At 42.1% G+C, this 17,254-nt stretch overlaps 1 protein-coding gene across 1 annotated transcript in view; it reads left to right on the top strand.

The window, feature by feature from the left end:
• The window catches only part of DST (dystonin), a 484,671-nt gene that overhangs the window by 311,362 nt on the left and 156,055 nt on the right, over positions 1 to 17,254 (top strand). The window contains exons 51-52 of the mRNA XM_015408298.1: positions 1,485 to 1,980; positions 3,597 to 5,071. Coding sequence (XP_015263784.1) covers positions 1,485 to 1,980; positions 3,597 to 5,071 — 1,971 coding nt within the window. The remainder of the gene's footprint in view (positions 1 to 1,484; positions 1,981 to 3,596; positions 5,072 to 17,254) is intronic.

Here is a 17,254-nt window from a genome sequence, read left to right as displayed (position 1 = left end):
TTCTGGGGAACATATGGGAAAAGGTGATCCCTCAGGTATGCATGCCCCTGTCCATATAGGGCTTTATAGGTAAGAACCAGCACCCTGAAGTGAACCCAGTAGGCTATAGGTAGCCAGTGCAGTGCTTTCAGTGCAGGCTGAATGTGCTCCCTCAAAGGGAGATCCAATAACAGCCTGGCCACCGCATTCTGTAGCTTTCGGATTTGGGACAAGGGCAGCCCCATGTAGAGAGCACTGCAGTAGTCTAATCTCAAGGTGACCATCGCATGGATCACTGTTGCCTGATCATTGCGTTCGAGGAAGGGAACCAACTGCCTAATCAGCCAAAGATGGTAAAAGGCCAACTTGGCAATGTCTGCTACCTGGGCTTCCATCATTAAGAAGGCATCCAAGAGCACTCCCAAGCTCCTAACCTCTGATGTTGGCACCAGTGGCACCCCATCAGCAGTTGGGAGTGGGATCCCTAACCCTGGACTGTTCCGACACAGACACAGGACCTCCTTCTTTGTTGGATTCAGTTTCAGTCAGCTCAGCCAAAGCCACCCAGCTACAGCCTGTAACGCCAGGTTCTGGCCGCCCAACAGCAGATAGAGCTGGATGTCATCTGCATACTGATGACAACAACAAGCCGCCGTGGGCATAGGATCCTGCAGCAGAACTTTGCAATACCAATTTATCAGTAAGAGTCAAAAATACTCTAGTTTGTTCTTTTGAGAATTACAGCTGTCATAACAAATACCTAGGGACCAAAGAATGACCAGAGTTTTCTAAAAAAAGATTGTACAGGTACTGTTGGTCATGATACGTTTATTTAATCGCACTGTTACTTGTTCACAGCTATGTTGAAATTACTTTTTAAACACTTCTTATTACATAGGTTTCAGTCCCACTGATTTCAGAGGAAATTGATTACACATAATGGCACCCATCCAGTTCAAGTTAGTTGTGAAGGGATTTCCATCCATGGAATATAATTCTCATACCCTCTGCCTCTCACTGCAGTCCCAAATCCCCCCCCCCAAAAAAAAGGGAAATGGAACCACAGGAACAGCAACAATTAGAGTTGGAGGTCTGAAGCAGAAAGGGGGTATTGGCAAAAATCATTCTCCCTTTCATCTGTGGGATCCATGCAGAAGGCTATAATCCCACAATTCTGGTTAGTCGCATGCCAAGGAATTAGACTAGGATTTTACCAGGTGTTGTGAAATCTATATCTATGACATGATCATTGATGGCTGCTTCACACCCAAGTAACCATCACATGAAGTGATTAATTATAAAAAAGTGACTCATTACTTTTTTATAACTTCATCATACATGAAGAACTTTTTATGGAAGAGCTGAAGTAGGCACACCTTTTCCTCTAAAATACAAGTTGCAGTTCTTCTGGTCTGGTAAATATCTGAATGGACAAATACTTTGTTAATAATCTGGAATATTTTTCTGTCTATCCTGCAATTAATTTCCATGTACTTTCACCTCAGATTTTGCTCAAAGAGTTTGATACTCGAAAACCACAGTATGAACAGTTAACCACAGCAGGACAAGAGATTCTGAAGAGACCAGGTGAACATCTACCTTCTCATGAAACTGTGAGACAGCAGTTGGCAGCTGTGGCACAGAAATGGGATGCCTTAACAGGACAGCTGAGTGGCAGATGTGAGCGAATTGAGCAAACCATTGTCAAAAGCACAGAGTACCAAAGCTGTCTGAAAAACCTCTCTGAGAAGTTTAGTGCCTTGGATAATAAACTCAGCAGCAGCCTGTCTGGAAGTACAGACCCTGATGCTGTGAAGCAGCAGCTGGAAGTGGCCAGAGAAGTGAAACAAGGAATACAAGAGGAGATGCCAAACATAAATGCTGCTGAGACCCTTTGTGAAGAACTGTCAGTACTGGTGGCAGAAGATTACCTGAAAACAGAGCTTGCCAGGCAATTAGATGGTGTCATAAAGCCCTTTAAGGAGATGGAACAAAAAGCAGGTTGGTATCCAAGTGAAAGAATTAAAGAAAAACCATAAACGTAATGGGGGCGGGGTTGTACCAAAAGTTAATTTTCTCCAGAGCTTGGATGCTGGATCCTCAGAGCCTAGATTGTATGGAGTGGAGTGCAACACTCTATTTTCATAGACATTGCCAAAGCCTTGCATCTCCAGATTTGAGGTACTAAACAGATATGGCTGAAAATAGTTCACAAGAGTTAATCAAGGGATGATTCCCACAGTATGATTTAATTGTGGTCCTAAAGACAGATAGGGGCTGCCAAGGAGGAAGGCAAGAAAGGAGAATAAAACATTAAAGCACAGTGAATACCAGGTTGTGGAGTAAAACAGGCCACAGCTGTTATTGATTACAATAGAAGGAGCACTGGCGCAGCATACGGCAGGATACAATACATCGGGTGACCCACATGTCAGCCAAGAACCTCGTCCCCAGCCTACCTGGTGGGGGAACCAGGAGTAACAAGCAGTGGTCCCACACAGGCACAAGCCTCTGCGTGGAACTCTTGCCACCTGGGAGTGGAGCTGAGCAATTGCCCCCAAGCTGGACATGCCGCTTTAAGACTCAGCCCCCAAGACCCCATAAAGGGGTCCCCATCAGGGGAGGCAGGCACACAGGCACAGCCTCCTCCAAAATGGATCCTGCCCTATGCATGACACTGCCGCAAAAGCTGTGAGAAAACAAAGAACAAGTAAAACATGAAACCATAAACAAAAGGGAGGGAGGGATGGAGGAGAGACCAAAGAAAAAAACAGGGATGGGGAGTTAGCAGGCTGGCCTTTTAGGTACCCACTAGTTGGGCAGGGTGAAGCAAACACTCCCGCAAGACCAGCCCCGGGCCTCACAAGAGGGCTTCCTACAACCAGCAGTTGTCTGGCTGATGATGAAATCCGCCTGCCCACCCTGCCCTGGAGTCGCTGCAGGGAGAACCTGCTGCGGGAGGAATATGAGGATTCCTACTGCCTGCCGTCCCCACCTCTGCGGCCACAAAACAGCCTCCAGTGAGTCAGTGGCCGCGGATTCTCTTCCAAGTTGCTTCTTTGCAGGCAAAAGTAATTTTAGAAATATAGATTCACATAACCTTTTCTCACTCATACTACAATTTCAGTCCTGCAGGTAGATTAGGAGATCCAGCATTTTGTTCAGTCATATAGTAAGCTGTATTTCTGAGTTTGGCTCATCCAGGGTTCTAGCCATAATGGACTGGCTGTGTTCTTTGGATAAAGCTTTTCCCCACTGTAGTTTGAGGGAATGAGGGAATATTCAAGCCTATCCTTGAGAAGTTGTGGGGAGATGATTTCTGCAGATTCCCCGTACTGGTTGTAGCCAGAATGCACCACCACCTCTGTTCCTAAAAGTTCCCCAGCCTTCAGCAGTGGCTTTTCAGGGTCTTGGGATTGCCATGGAAAGAGTATGACAGCAAAAATCACTCCTTTCCCGGTGATAAAGGATGGAACCCAAAATGTAATACAGTTTCTCAATGTGCATCAGAGTGTATTTTCTTAGAGCCTATGTGTTTTCCTTTTCTGAACACCATAATAATAAAAGTTGCATATAGCTATGGATTTTTACAACATTTTCTTTTTGGTGCTCTGCAGGCAATCACATTGAACACCTCCAGTCAACCTATGTTAGTTCTCATCAGTTCCAACAAATGTCTAAGGACTTCCAGGCCTGGCTGGACAAAAAGAAAGGGGAACAGAATCAGTCTCGTCCTATCTCTGCTGATCTGGAGACTCTGCAGTCATTAATTAACGATCAGAAAGCATTTAAGATGACCTTGTCTGAACAGATTGGTTCCTATGAAAAAATAACTGTAGAAGGCGAAAGCTTGCTCCAGAAGACTCAAGGGGGCGAGAGGGCAGAGTTGCAGTCCCAGCTGAACATGCTCAAAGGGAACTGGGATGAAATGAATAGGCAAGTTAAAGAAAATCAAGACAAGTTGAATGATTGTCTGGGGAAAGCCCTCAGATACCGGGAGCATGTAGAGACTTTGCAGCACTGGGTAACAAACTGCCAAAGCAACCTATCTGATATCAAGATAGGAATAGACCCTGTTGAGCTAGAGAAGACCATCACTCAGGTGAAGGCCTGGCAGAAGGACTTGGACAAACAGCAAGGAATGGTGGAGCTGTTAAACAATGCGGCAGCAATGTTGCTCAGTGCCTGTGAGACAGACGGAGATATTATTCAAGAAGAAAAGGCACTGCTGTTCCAGGAGGTGTATACAGTTAAAGAACAATTACACACAAAAAGAGAGGGCCTGGAAAAGATGGCTCAGAGACTAAAAGAGTTTCAAGAATCATCCAGGGAAGTTAAAGAGCAGCTTCAGAATGCCAGAGAGCAGCTGGAAGCTCACGATACCTTGAAACCCCAGACTTACAGCAACAAACACTTGACACTTATGCAAACTCGTCAGAAAGCACTTCAGACCTTAAAGCCTCAAGTGGACCTGACAAAAAAGCTTGCCCAAGAACTGGTGGTGGATGCTTCTGATTCATCAGGAGTTTCTGACCTCTTGCTGAAAGCAGAAGCATTAGAAGAAGAATACAGTGCCATCAGCCAGCAGGTTGAAGATAAATGTTCCTTTCTGGAAACTAAACTTCAGGGAATTGGTCATTTCCAAAACACCATCCGAGAAATGTTTTCTCAGTTTGCGGAGTTTGATGATGTGCTGGACAGCATGGCTTCTGTGGGTAGGGACCTGGTTACGCTGCAGTCGCAGCGAGAGGGTATCCAAACTTTCCTGAAGAAATTGGAAGAGCTAATAAACAGTAATGAAAATGCAAACAAGACTTGCAAAACGATGTTAGCAAGCGAAGCTGAAGCTTCTCCTGATTTGGCAGGCATAAAGAGAGACTTGGAGGCTTTAAATAAGCAATGCAATAAGTTGCTAGATAGAGCAAGAGCTAGAGAAGAACATGTAGAGAGGACTATTCATCGCATTGAAGAGTTCTACTGTAAACTGAAGGAGTTTTCCAAGCTGCTTGGGGAAGCAGAAGAACATGAAGAGTCCCAAGGTCCTGTTGGAATGGAAACGGAGACTATTAATCAACAGCTGAAAGTATTCCAGGTAAGACAGTCCTTTCAGTAGTATTAGCATACTGAATTGCGTAACAGTGACTGAGTGGATGAAATGGAGATTAACAACAAGAGCACTGTGGAAGTGTTCAAGAATTGGACCCAAAAGGAAAAATGATATTACTCTTTTGGACTCCCAGATTATTGAGGTGGGTGCTGTTGCTTTCTTCTTTCTTCTAGGGGACTCAGTGTGTGATAGAACTCTGTCATGCACAAGGCTTAATGGAAGAGGAAGGAAGAACAAGGAAATGAGGGTTTTAAGAATGCCACCCACACAGCTTTGTACTAAAGGCCAGTCTATATGTAACAGCAGGAAATTGGTGAAAAAAATATCATATGGATTTTTCAGCTGCTAGTAGCACCCATGTTCCCATATTCATGGCAGTGGTGGAAGTTACCAAAGGTTAAAGTTTCCCTTTTTGGATGAATAGCATCTCCAGGGTATCTTTGATTGATTGTGGTCAGGAAATAGTACTTGGGAGCAGTGTTCCCTCTAAGCTGAGTTAGTGTGAGCCAGCTCACCATTTTTTAGCCTCCAGCTCACCCATTTTTGTCGTCGCTCAGGAAGGATGGCTCCAGAGCAAACTAATTGATGCAGTAGCCAAATCACTCACTCACAACTTTAATGCCAGTAGCTCACAAAGTAGAATTTTTGCTCACAAGACTCCAAAGCTTAGAGGGAACATTGCTTGGGAGAGGATAAACCCATCTCTCTTCTTCATGCCATTGTCTTGATCTGAATTGTGGTTTCCATAGCTGCTGTTTTTTAGGGGGGGGGGTTCATGGATCACCTGCTATCATGTTTAATTTGGCCCTGTCTGCTGTAGCAAGAAAATCTTAGTGTCAGAGATTTGTGTTGCAGCAGGAGTGGCAACATACAGCAGATTTGTACACTTACCTAGCTGACAGTTGTCTTTGAAGGGTGGAAGAGCAAGCTTCTCCACCTCCCCAGTTCCGCTTTGGTCTCAAAGAAACATGACTTGGAAACTCCATGCAGAGGTCTAACTAACCTGATTCTTCCCCCTATAAAAAGGGAAGAAAAATAATGCACTCAAAATCTCTATTACTATTAGTGTGGTTCTCCCTATGGCCCAGGAGGTGGGGAGGGGTATGCGACCACTTGCCCACCCCAGCTGGATAAGCAGGGAAATTGGCTCTTAGTATGGGACTCTAAAGTTGTTATAGAATTTGTTCCGCATTGTAGTTTGGTAACTGTAGTCTAGCATCAGCTCAGCATAGGAATATTTTTAAAAATCTTGTTAATGCAGTTCAGCTAACTCATGATCAAGTTAACTGGACCCCTTCCCTGGATGTCTTTTTCTATTGAAATTACACAAATTGCAGGCTGTGTTAAAATGCAAGTTGATGCCTTGAGAATTATGAGCCAGTCATTTTGCATTTGCCCCAACAGAGGGTGCTTTCCCTCCATTTTAGACAAGCATTTGTTCCCTCCATTGCATTCTCTGACAGAGAGAGTAGTTTTGTTAATATGCAATCTGTTTGTTAACTAATCAGACTGTGTCTTGTAACTATATAAATAGAAATAAATATGCTGAAAACTAGGTCATAGAATATTTATCTGGTCTGTAACGGTTAAAGCCTCAGTTGTCCAGCAGCGTAAAAAGATCTGTAGTACAGTGTTTTGGTTTTGGGGTGCTTGGAATTTGTAAGCCCTTTGAGGGCTGAAGCCTCAGCTTCCACGATGTGTTCCAAGCTCAGTGGCATGCAGCAATTTAGGAAATGAAAGCTATGTCCTCTCTCTGGTCAGAGCTGTTACAGAGACTTTCTAAAGCTTCTTTAAGGCATACTGTCTTTTGCTTGAGAAAATCCCAGCAAGCTCAGCTCCTTGATCCTCCCCGCCTTTCTCCTAGATATTTATTTATTTAAAATGTTTATAATCCTCCTTGTTGCCTTAGACTTAAGGTGGTCTCTACTCTAAGGCTCCTCCACACATTCTAATGAATCTTACAAGTTCGGGTTGTTTATAAAAAACTTTTACTTCCTTGCTTACTGCATTGCCCTCCTCAGCAAGTTAGTGCTGCTGTGATGTCAGAGTTCCAAAAGCGTGAAGCATGTGCTAAAGAGATGTACACATGTTGAGTCCTCTCTTTAACCAGATCACTGGTTGATGGGGGTAGTGCTAGGACACAGGGATCCCTGAGACATTCCCTCTTTCACAACTATTCAGATTGCAAGCAGAGTGTTTCCCTAAGAGCGAGTATCCCACACCCCAAAGACACTGCAGGAAGAGAAGAGATCCTGCACTGGGTAGCATGTTAACATATAACAAATCAAGATCAAAAACGATGAGATGAGGTGAATACATGGTAATTTAAGTGCGTTCTCTGGCAGCTGGCACATGTACATGTGTCGTTGGCAGTAGATATTTATTTCACTTATTTACTGCACATTGCAAACTACCTGTCCTGTGACAGAGTGAAAGTGATGTCAAGCAAAACCATAGACAAGGGTCAAGAAGGCTGAGATAAGCATTTATTCCAGTGGGTTGCCCAATAGTCCCAGACAAGTATCATGCCAGGGCCTGTGTAGTTAGGAGGTTGCTTTTAATGTAGGATCCAAGGAAAGTAGCTGGGTAAAGCAAAGAAGCATGGAGTAGAATGGAGGTGAGGTTGATGCAAAGGCACTAAGCCAGTCATGATGCAATTCAAGTGTAGTTCTGGTTTTTGTCTCATAACCGAGGATCCCATCAGACTATGACCTAAAGATCGTATCTATTTTGTTTTGTAGATAATCCGCTTTTAAATCTGCAGCCGGCCCCAATGCATCACACATAATCTGCTTCAAGTCTTCTCCTCTTGCTTCAGGAACCCCCTGAAATCTTAAGACATAGCTTGCCTTTTCTATTTACAGCTGCAAACGTTGAGCCTCATCAGTTGCTCTCTTTTTCTCCACCCCCTGCATTTGTTTTTTAAGCTTCTGGGTGTTGGCATCCACTTCTTTAAGCTCTTGCTCCATTTTCTCTGTCTTTTTAGTAGATTAATTTAACTGGGTTTGTTGTGCATCAAACTTCTTATGGAGCAATGTCATTTGTTCCAGAAAAGGGCGCAGAGCCTCAGTCAGCATGCTTTGGAAGTCTATGGTAGTGTCCTGTCTAGGAACAGAACTCGCTGTGCTGGCATTTCCGGCAGGGAACTTCAGTTTTGGTTGCTTGTCCTTCTCCTCCCTCCTTGGAGGCACCATGTTTGAGGATTGTTTACTTTTTAGAAAAGTTATCAAATTCTCAAGATCCTTTAGAAATGCTTGGGTAAGTTCTCAAAAGCTCCTTATAGTTTATTTCAGTTTTACAGTCTGCCCCCCCCGTAACTTCATTTTTCAGTTCAGTTTTTTTTTCTTTTGAGGGGGAGTCCCCCCCAATTTGTTAACGGGGGGGCTTTCAGCTTACTTTCTGGTGTCTTCGCTTATACAGTCACTCACATTTCAGCGTAGAGCTCGCCTTCTGCGATTAACTCGCCCGGCCACCAAGCACTTGTTCCGGTGTGCATCCCTGCGTCCATTCAGGAAATCAGCGGTGGGACCTAAAGCCAGCTTTTTAAAAAAAAACAACTCTTTTTTATTAGGTTTTTTACACATAAGAAGACAGACATACACATAATTCCACCACCAACCAACCCCAATCCAGTAACTCTAGTGTTTCCATGCCACTATGGTTACTTACATAATTTCATACTATATTCCATTCTCCTAGCTACCAATTTATTTAACCCATTGATCTTTCTTAAACCATATTAGTTTTCCATGCATCTGTTTCACAATAAATTGGGGTTTTTCCCCCCCAGTCCTGTTGGGTTTCTCACTTCATTATCGCATTTCTAGTAGATATTTCCAATTCCCACTTGCAAATATTTATATAGCTCTAATATTAGCTTAATCCCAAAACAATAGAGTTCATTTGCCTTTAAGATTCTAACCAAACATTCTCCAGTTTCAGCCCATTCTTAATTGAGCTTTAAACCAAGCTTATAAGTTTGTCTGTAGAACAGTACAATACAAATGGCAGCTCAAAAAGGAGAATTTTACTGTTGTTTAAGCTCATAATAAAGATATTTCAGCTCCTGTTATATTCCTATTCCTTTAAGACATAATAGAGCTGGCATTAGCTTACAACCTATCAAAAGCATCCCATTTGTTGAGGGTATGGTCTGCTTCTTAACCTTTCCCTTTAACCCATGTCGGCAGTATTCACCCCAGCTGAAGATTTCTAAACATATTTCAATATATGCCGCCTGTTCCTAAATCAAAATTATGTTACCAGTTTGCAGAACATCGAAACTATCAATTCAAGCGAAAAACACAAAATATAACTTCTAGTCTTAACTTTCCTGCATGCATCACATTCTACTGCAAACCTTCACCCAGGCCCGTAGCTAGGACCTTTCTAGTGAGGGGGCCCTGGGGAAAGTGGAGGGGCCGCATGCACATCACCTGCTGTGCCCCTTGGAAAGCACGTGTGGTGGTGGCGCGCAGAGCGGCTGCCATTGGGCGAGAGGCGGCGGTGGCACCCATCAGAGGGAAAGAAAATTGCAAATCTCCCCGCCCGTAGCTGCCTGCTGCTCCTGCTCCCCCGCCGTTGCGTGCTTGGGAAGGGAAGGAAGGCAGCGGCGGGCGAGCGAGCGCTTGCCGGTCCTGGCGGGCGCTGCTGCTGCGGCTCTTCCCCAGTCCCGTGCAAACGAGGGAATGCTGGAGCCAAGTTGACTCCCGGGCGGCCGCTCTCTCGGGTAGAGGGGAACGCAGCAGGTCTTCGTTTCTCAGGTGCTTGGTGGGATAGGTGAGGGGGGGAGGCTCAGTCTCCTCGGGGTATATTTACTCGCCCACTTCAGGTGCGCCCCCTTGGAAGCCTCCCCGAGTCCAGTAGTTGCTCTGCCTGTTGGCAGAGATTGCTCGCAAAGCCGTTTCAACTCGGAGTGAGGCTGGAACCTCCCCGAGAGCGTGGGAAAGCCTCTTCCGCGAGGCGACCTGGGTCCAACAGACTTGGCTGCTCTGCAGCCGGGCTGGCTTGGGGCTCAATGAGGGCCAAACTTCGTGGGGCGCGATCCACAAGCCTCGATTCGACTCCACGGAGACTCAGAGCAGCTCCGAGGAGGCCTTTGGCTGAACGGGCTGGGGGGGCAGAGCTGCGAGTCCGTGTGGGTCTCAGAAACAAAGCCAATCGGCGTGGCGCTGAGCCTAACTCTGGGGGTGGGGGGAGGCGTGAGAGCAGGTTGCTCCGTGTCCCCCACCCCCGTCCGAAGTTCATCCGCTGTCCCCGTGTGGGGCTAGCCGGAGGCTGTCGAGTGAACTCTGCTGCGGTCCCGAAGAGAAGAGGCGTCTCCCGTGTGCCGCCCCGCCGCCCACCTCCTTCCTTCCCCGGGAGTCAGCGCAGAGCACCTCGATAGTCTCTGGCCAAGACAACTGGGACGAGCTCGCCTCGCCAACAACGTCTCCCCCTCCGCCGCGCCCCCGGAACGGTCTCTGCCGCCGGGCGGGGGCGAGCTAGGGCCGCAGGCAGCCGTACTTCCTCCACCAGGCCTTGCCTTGGAGAGCGTCCGGAGGTACTTAGCTTCATTTGTTGCTGGTATTGTTATTCAGAGTTCCATTACTGTAGACTCCTTTGGCTTTGCTGAGCTCGGCTGCTACACACACCAACGAACCCTCAGTCATGTTGAGCGTCCTGAAGGCTTCTCGCTGTTGGGATGAACCTAGACAGGCCAGGAAGGGTCGCCACCCTCCCTAGCTCTGGTTTAAATTCCCATGCAAAATCTCTCTCTATGGGAGTAGACTTTTGGCTGGTAAAAATGCCAAGAAAAACCTTTAAGAATGGCAGCATACGCGGAGCTCCTCTGCATGCGTCTGCTCTCATCAAGCCCAGAACCACCTCCGAGAACTATCACTCTTGATTTCTAGAGAAGACAGCAGGGAGGGCAGGGAGGGCAGGATTAAAAGTGGAGAATCATACTTCGGTTTTAGTGCAATGCAAAAAGTGTGTTGCTGTTTTAATTTCTGTGGGTAGATATAGGGCGACGTACAACTCAGCTCCAGCTTTGCTGGTGCTGTCAAAGAAGAACAAATAGTACCAGAAAACACAGATACTCATGGCAAATTCATGTTACAGATGTCATCAAACAGCTGCTTCATAAAGCCAGAATTGCATATTGTTGCCTGAAATCTTTGGGAAAACCAGGTCCTAAAGACATGAATGCAAAAGTCCTGTTCTAGTGGCTCTCATCAAACTTTCCAACATCTCTACCATTGGCTTGTAAAGCTGTAAGGTTATGTCACATCTGAAGTGGGAAATGGCCTCCTTCAGTCATCCAGTGTACTAGCTCTTACGTTTTACTGATGACTGTGAAGATTCCTTTTGTGAAAGGCAGAGAACCAGGACGTGATAAAGAAGAGAGAAGAGATAGCTGAACTTGGCACAGCCCAAGGTCATTAGTGAGACTGATGGCTGAGTGGAGAATTGAATCATGGTCTTCTCCATCCTAGTTCAATACTCTTAACTATTACATTCACTGGCTCCCTACTGTAAAATAACATCTTTTTAAAAACATCCCACTCAACATTCTTTCAACTGAAGATACTGGGCATTAAACCTGGGATCTTCAGTATGCAAAGTATTTGCCCTCTCCCTTAGCCATAGTCCAGAAGAATGCCTTGCCTTTGTTCTGAGAGCTTTTGAAGTGTGTAGAGTGGCTCTCATTTTAACCCATTAAAATGGTGCCCTGTGAGTTTTGGGGAACACTAGCTTAGGGACTGGTTCCATACTGTACTATATGTACATTCATATGCAAGTATGTAGAATAATATGAATTTTTATTTGTTCAACCTATAACTCCCAGAGAACTCCTGCCTACCTCTGTCTTTCTTGTGCTGAATGTGTTTCCCTACCTGAATAGTGTATTTGGGCTGCAAAAATGCAAGCAGTCTCATAAATCTCTGTTGTAGGCCTGCTAGATTAGCCTGTTTCTTTGTCTGTAGTATCCGATGAGTTATGTGAGGGCAATATGAGCAAGTTTAAAACTTCTTCTGAAGATCCTTTCAGATGGCCTCTCTGGTTTTGAAGATAACAGTTTATTTCAGAATGGGTCAAAACGTGCTTTAGGATCTAGTATCCCAAAACTCTGCCTATTGGTACCGTATTTTGCAGGGATAGGAGGGAGTTTTAAAAAACCATCTCAAAAACAAACCTTTCATTGTTTCCCTTCAAAGCTGTCTTCAGTCACATACAGTAGCTAGCATATTGTATTTCATGGTGTGTCTGTTTCATTCAGTTTTGTCACTGATCTTTGTGCTTTAAAGAAACTACAGATGGAACAGATGTGGACAAAAGGAAAATTCAGTAGATGGACTTCCTTCATTTAGCAACAGTGGGCCTGTTTCCTTACAAACATTTGAGATGAACCTGAAAAACAGCACCTTTCACTTGTTTGACTTTTGCTTGAATATTTTAACAATTTTGTTTTATCTTGGGAGGAGGAAAGTGGCAGGATTCAATCATTGTCTCATGGTAAATATTTTTATTTTTATAACAAAGAAACAAAGAGAAACAAGAAAAACAAACAATAGCACATACAAGCATTCAATGGGAGAATCTCTGACACTTTGAGGTAACTATTAAGTTGTCCATCCATCTCTCAATAAAAGTATAATTTTTATACTTCTTTATAAAAGTAATAAAGTATAATTATGGTCCAAAAGAAATAAAGTATAAAAGTAATAAAGTATAATGTTTATATTTTATTACTTTTATAATAATTATATTCTTCTCCTTTTATTTTCAGACCTCTAATCCGCATCTTATAGTGTTAAATATACCTTTTGCACAGTTTAATATAGATGTTCTCATTGTCCTCTATTTCGGTTGTGTTCACATTTCATTTAATGTATTCTTCAATCCAACTATAAAGTCTTGACCATGTATTTTCGAAGTTTTCCTCTTTATATCCTTTCAGAATTAAGGTTAAATTGTCCATTCCAGCAGTTTTGAATAGTTTGTTTATTATTTCTTCTTTGGAAGGTGTCTCCTTTCTTCTCCAATATTTGGCATATAATATTCTAGCAGTTGTAACTACATGTACAATAAGATAATAATCTTGCTTTTTACAATTTTCTGGAAGTATATTCAGTAAAAACAATTCTAGTACAAATGGTATATTACTTTTAAAATTTTTTTGCAATATTTCATGTATCCAAGCCCAAAACTTTTTACTTTTCTCACAAGTCCACCACATATGAAAGAAAGGACCAACCATTTATTGACATTTCCAACAATCGTTTGACATATTAGGATAAAATTTAGATAATTTATCTGATGTAATATACCATCTGTAAAACATTTTATAAACATTTTTTCGTTGTAAGAAATTGCTTTGGTAATTTTTATATTTGTTTTCCATATCTTAGACCATTGATCTAATTCAGTATTATGGTCCAAATTTTGAGTCCATTGAACCATAGAACATTTAACCACTTCATCTTCAGTTTTAATTTGTAACATATAATTTCTTAATAAACTTATCTTCAATATAGATCAAGATTTTATCTATTTCAGTTGGCTTTTTCATAAAAACCCATTTGTTTATCTTTAACAAATCTTGATTCTAATTTTGCTCTTTCCCACCAACTCATATCTATATCTTGTTTTTTGAGGTTCTCTTTTGAGAAAGGAAACCTTTACCTATTGTTTTTAATTGGTTTTTATTATCCAACAAATCTTCATATCTATACAATACGTTTTTTGGAAATAAATTTGGGTTTGTAAAAGCTTTATGTGGTGGGACCCATTTGGATATTTTAGTATAAGAAAGTCTTTTGGTTTCTTCCCATACTTTCAATAGTGCTCTTCTAAGAACATGTTGCTCAAAGTATTTATGTATTTTATCTCTGTTATACCACACAAATGCATGCCATCCCAATAATAAATTGTGTCCTCCTAATTTTAGTAAACTTGTATTTTGCAAAGTAATTCATTCTCTCACCCAGGTCAATTATAGTATAGAAGCCAATCTGGTAAAGCAAATCCAGCTCTTTCCTTTGCATCTTGCAGGGCTTTTAATTTAATTCTTGGCTTCTTGTTTTGCCATATAAATTGTGATACCAATTTATCGAGTTCTTTAAAATATTGTTGATTTTGCATAATTGGAATTGTTTGGAATAAGAAAACCAACTTTGGTAGAATATTCATTTTTATGGTAGCTATTCTTCCCATCAAGGATATCTGCAAGTCTTTCCATTTCTCCAGATCTTTCTTGATTTCAGTTAAAAGTTGTGTATAGTTATCCTGTAATAAGGAACTACATCTGTTTGTTAAATTTATTCCTAAGTATTTAACCTTCTTTTGGACTTTAATACCTGAAATTTCTTCCAATTCATGAATTTGTTCTTTAGTAATGTTCTTTGTTAAAATCTTTGTTTTATTGAAATTAATTTTCAGTCCAGCCACTCGACCATATTCTTGCAATGTTTTCAAAAGTTGGGTCACAGAGTCTAGTGGATTTTCTAAAATAAATACCAAGTCATCTGCAAAGGCTTGTAATTTATATTCTTCTCCTTTTATTTTCAGACCTCTAATCATATTGTTCAATGTTTCCAATACAAAAATAAAAAGTAATGGGGAAAGTGGACATCCTTGTCTAGTTCCTTTTTGTATCGTAATATTTTGTGATAAGTTCCCATTAACCAGTATCTTGGCTTGTTGTTTGGTATATATTGCTTTAACCATTGCATAAAATTCCTCTCCACATTGCCAAGCTAGTAATTGTTCTAAGGATTCAATCATTGTTGTGTAATTATGCTCCTTGAAATGTTCCCAAAATATTTTGATAATAATCACTCCCCACATTTTTTTTATTGAAGGGCATGAAATTTATGTCACTTTCCATCAATGAATGGCTCATTAAGCCTCCTCCCCCATTACTGGATGTGGCAGTTTAAAAAGCCATTTCAGTATATTTGCAGTGTACAGCATGTGTCAAGAGGTGCCTTCTAATTGCATTTCCTAGGAGAACTGGGCTTGGATGAATGTTCCACTTGATGAGCTTGAACTGATATTTAAATTGGTTAAAGTTGTTGCATAGATGGTGGCTTTTTGCCTTGTTGATAGAGCTATCTATTCCCTGCAGCTGCAGTTTATTTTCAGATGCTTCTTCAGAGTTAAATCCATAATGTATTGCTTTATCAACTTTCATGCTGTGATCTGCTTTGAAAGAGAAAACAAACCTATGAGGAAGAATAAGTTTTTATCATTGTTAAGTGCATGTGTTACTTGCACATAAACACTGTCCTCATGGAAGGAATGAAGCTCAGTGTCAAATTGTTTTGTTGAACACAGTTCCTTAGAAATGAAGGGGAAATGCACAACAAATCCATGCACAACTGGCCATCAGTACATTCTAGATTGGGTTGACAGTTTCTTTCACAGGAGATTTTTTTAAAATTTAAATCCTCATATGATGTCACACTGACTTATATTATGCATGATCCAATCTTAAAATTATCATGGTGTTATAAATACCCCACACACAAATATGTAGTTTTGTAACACTAAGAAGACCATCAACTCAAGAAGAATAGCCAGATTAAATGAAAATGGTGGTTGCTGGCCAATAGTGTATGCACAGGACAATACTCATCCATCATTCTAAATAGCCACATTTCTTGGAACTATCATTCAAATTTAAAATAGTTTTTTTTTACTGCAAGGATGCCTCTTGCACTAATCCTTTAAATTATTTTTTTAAAACTCATGTTAGCAACAGAAAATAGTATTCATTTATTGCAATTCACATCTCTCTAGGGCTCCAATAAACACATAGAACTTAGGTACAGAGGGAGGTTTTGCAACTCTGTATAATGTTGGGTAAATTCTGCATGTGCAGTGCAGTTGCCCATGTGAAGCATCCTCTGCTTTAGATAATATAGAATGAAATGGGAAAGCTGTGCTCATGTGGAGCTTTGTCTGTGCATTTAAAATTTTAGGTCAGGATAGAAAGTTTACTGAGCAGGTTGTTTGACTGCCACCCCTTCAAAAACAGTTAGAATAATGTTTATTTATTTATTTAGATTTATATTCCGCTGTCCCCGTGAACGGGCTCAGAGCATAAGAACATAAGAGAAGCCAATGTTGGATCAGACCAATGGCCCATCTAGTCCAACACTCTGTCACACAGTGGCCAAAAATACCAGGTGCCATCAGGAGGTCCAGCAGTAGGGCCAGGACACTCGAAGCCCTCCCACTGTTGCCCCCCCCCAAGCACCAAGAATACAGAGTATCACTTGCCCCAGCCTGAGAGTTCCTATCTGTACCTTGTGGCTAATAGCCACTGATGGACTTCTGCTTCATATGCTTATCTAATTCTCTCTTGAAGCTGTCCATGATTGTAGCCGCCGCCACCTCCTGTGGCAGTGAATTCCATGTGTTAATCACTCTTTGGGTGAAGAAGTACTTCCTTTTATCTGTTCTAACCCGACAGCTCAGCAATTTCATTGAGTGCCCACAAATTCTTGTATTGTGAGAAAAGGACAAAAGTACTTCTTTCTCGACCTGCTCTATCCCATGCATAATCTTATAAATTTCGATCATGTAACCCCTCAGCCATCGTTTCTCCAAGCTAAAGAGCCCCAAGCGCTTTAACCTTTCTTCATAGGGAAAGTGTTCCAACCCTTTTATCATTCTAGTTGCCCTTTTCTGCACTTTTTCCAGTGCTATAATATCCTTTTTGAGGTGTGGTGACCAGAACTGTACATAGTACTCCAAATAAAGTCACACCATTGGTTTATACAGAGGCATTATGATACTGACTGATTTGTTTTCAATTCCCTTCCTAATAATCCCCAGCATAGCATTGGCCTTTTTTTTATTGCAGTCACACACTGTCTAGACATTTTCATTGAGTTATCTACCACGACTCCAAGATCTCTCCCTTGGTCAGTCTCTGCCAGTTCAGACCTCATCAATGTGTATTTATAGTTAGGATTTTTTGCTCCAATGTGCATCACTTTGCACTTGGCCACATTGAACCCCATTTGCCACGTTCACCCTCCACCGAGAAAATTTCCCATTTATACTCACTCTCTGTTTCCTATTAATTAGCCAGTTTTAGATCCACAAGAGGACTTGTCCTTTTATCCCATGAGTATTGAGCTTACTTAGGAGCTTTTGATGAGGAACTTTATCAAA

Source organism: Gekko japonicus, unplaced genomic scaffold, assembly GCF_001447785.1.
Source record: "Gekko japonicus isolate JY-2015 unplaced genomic scaffold, Gekko_japonicus_V1.1 scaffold383, whole genome shotgun sequence".
In the NCBI taxonomy this organism is placed as follows: Eukaryota; Metazoa; Chordata; class Lepidosauria; order Squamata; family Gekkonidae; genus Gekko; species Gekko japonicus.
Note: the sequence above shows the minus strand (reverse complement) of the source record. Positions and strands in the feature narration are given on the sequence as shown.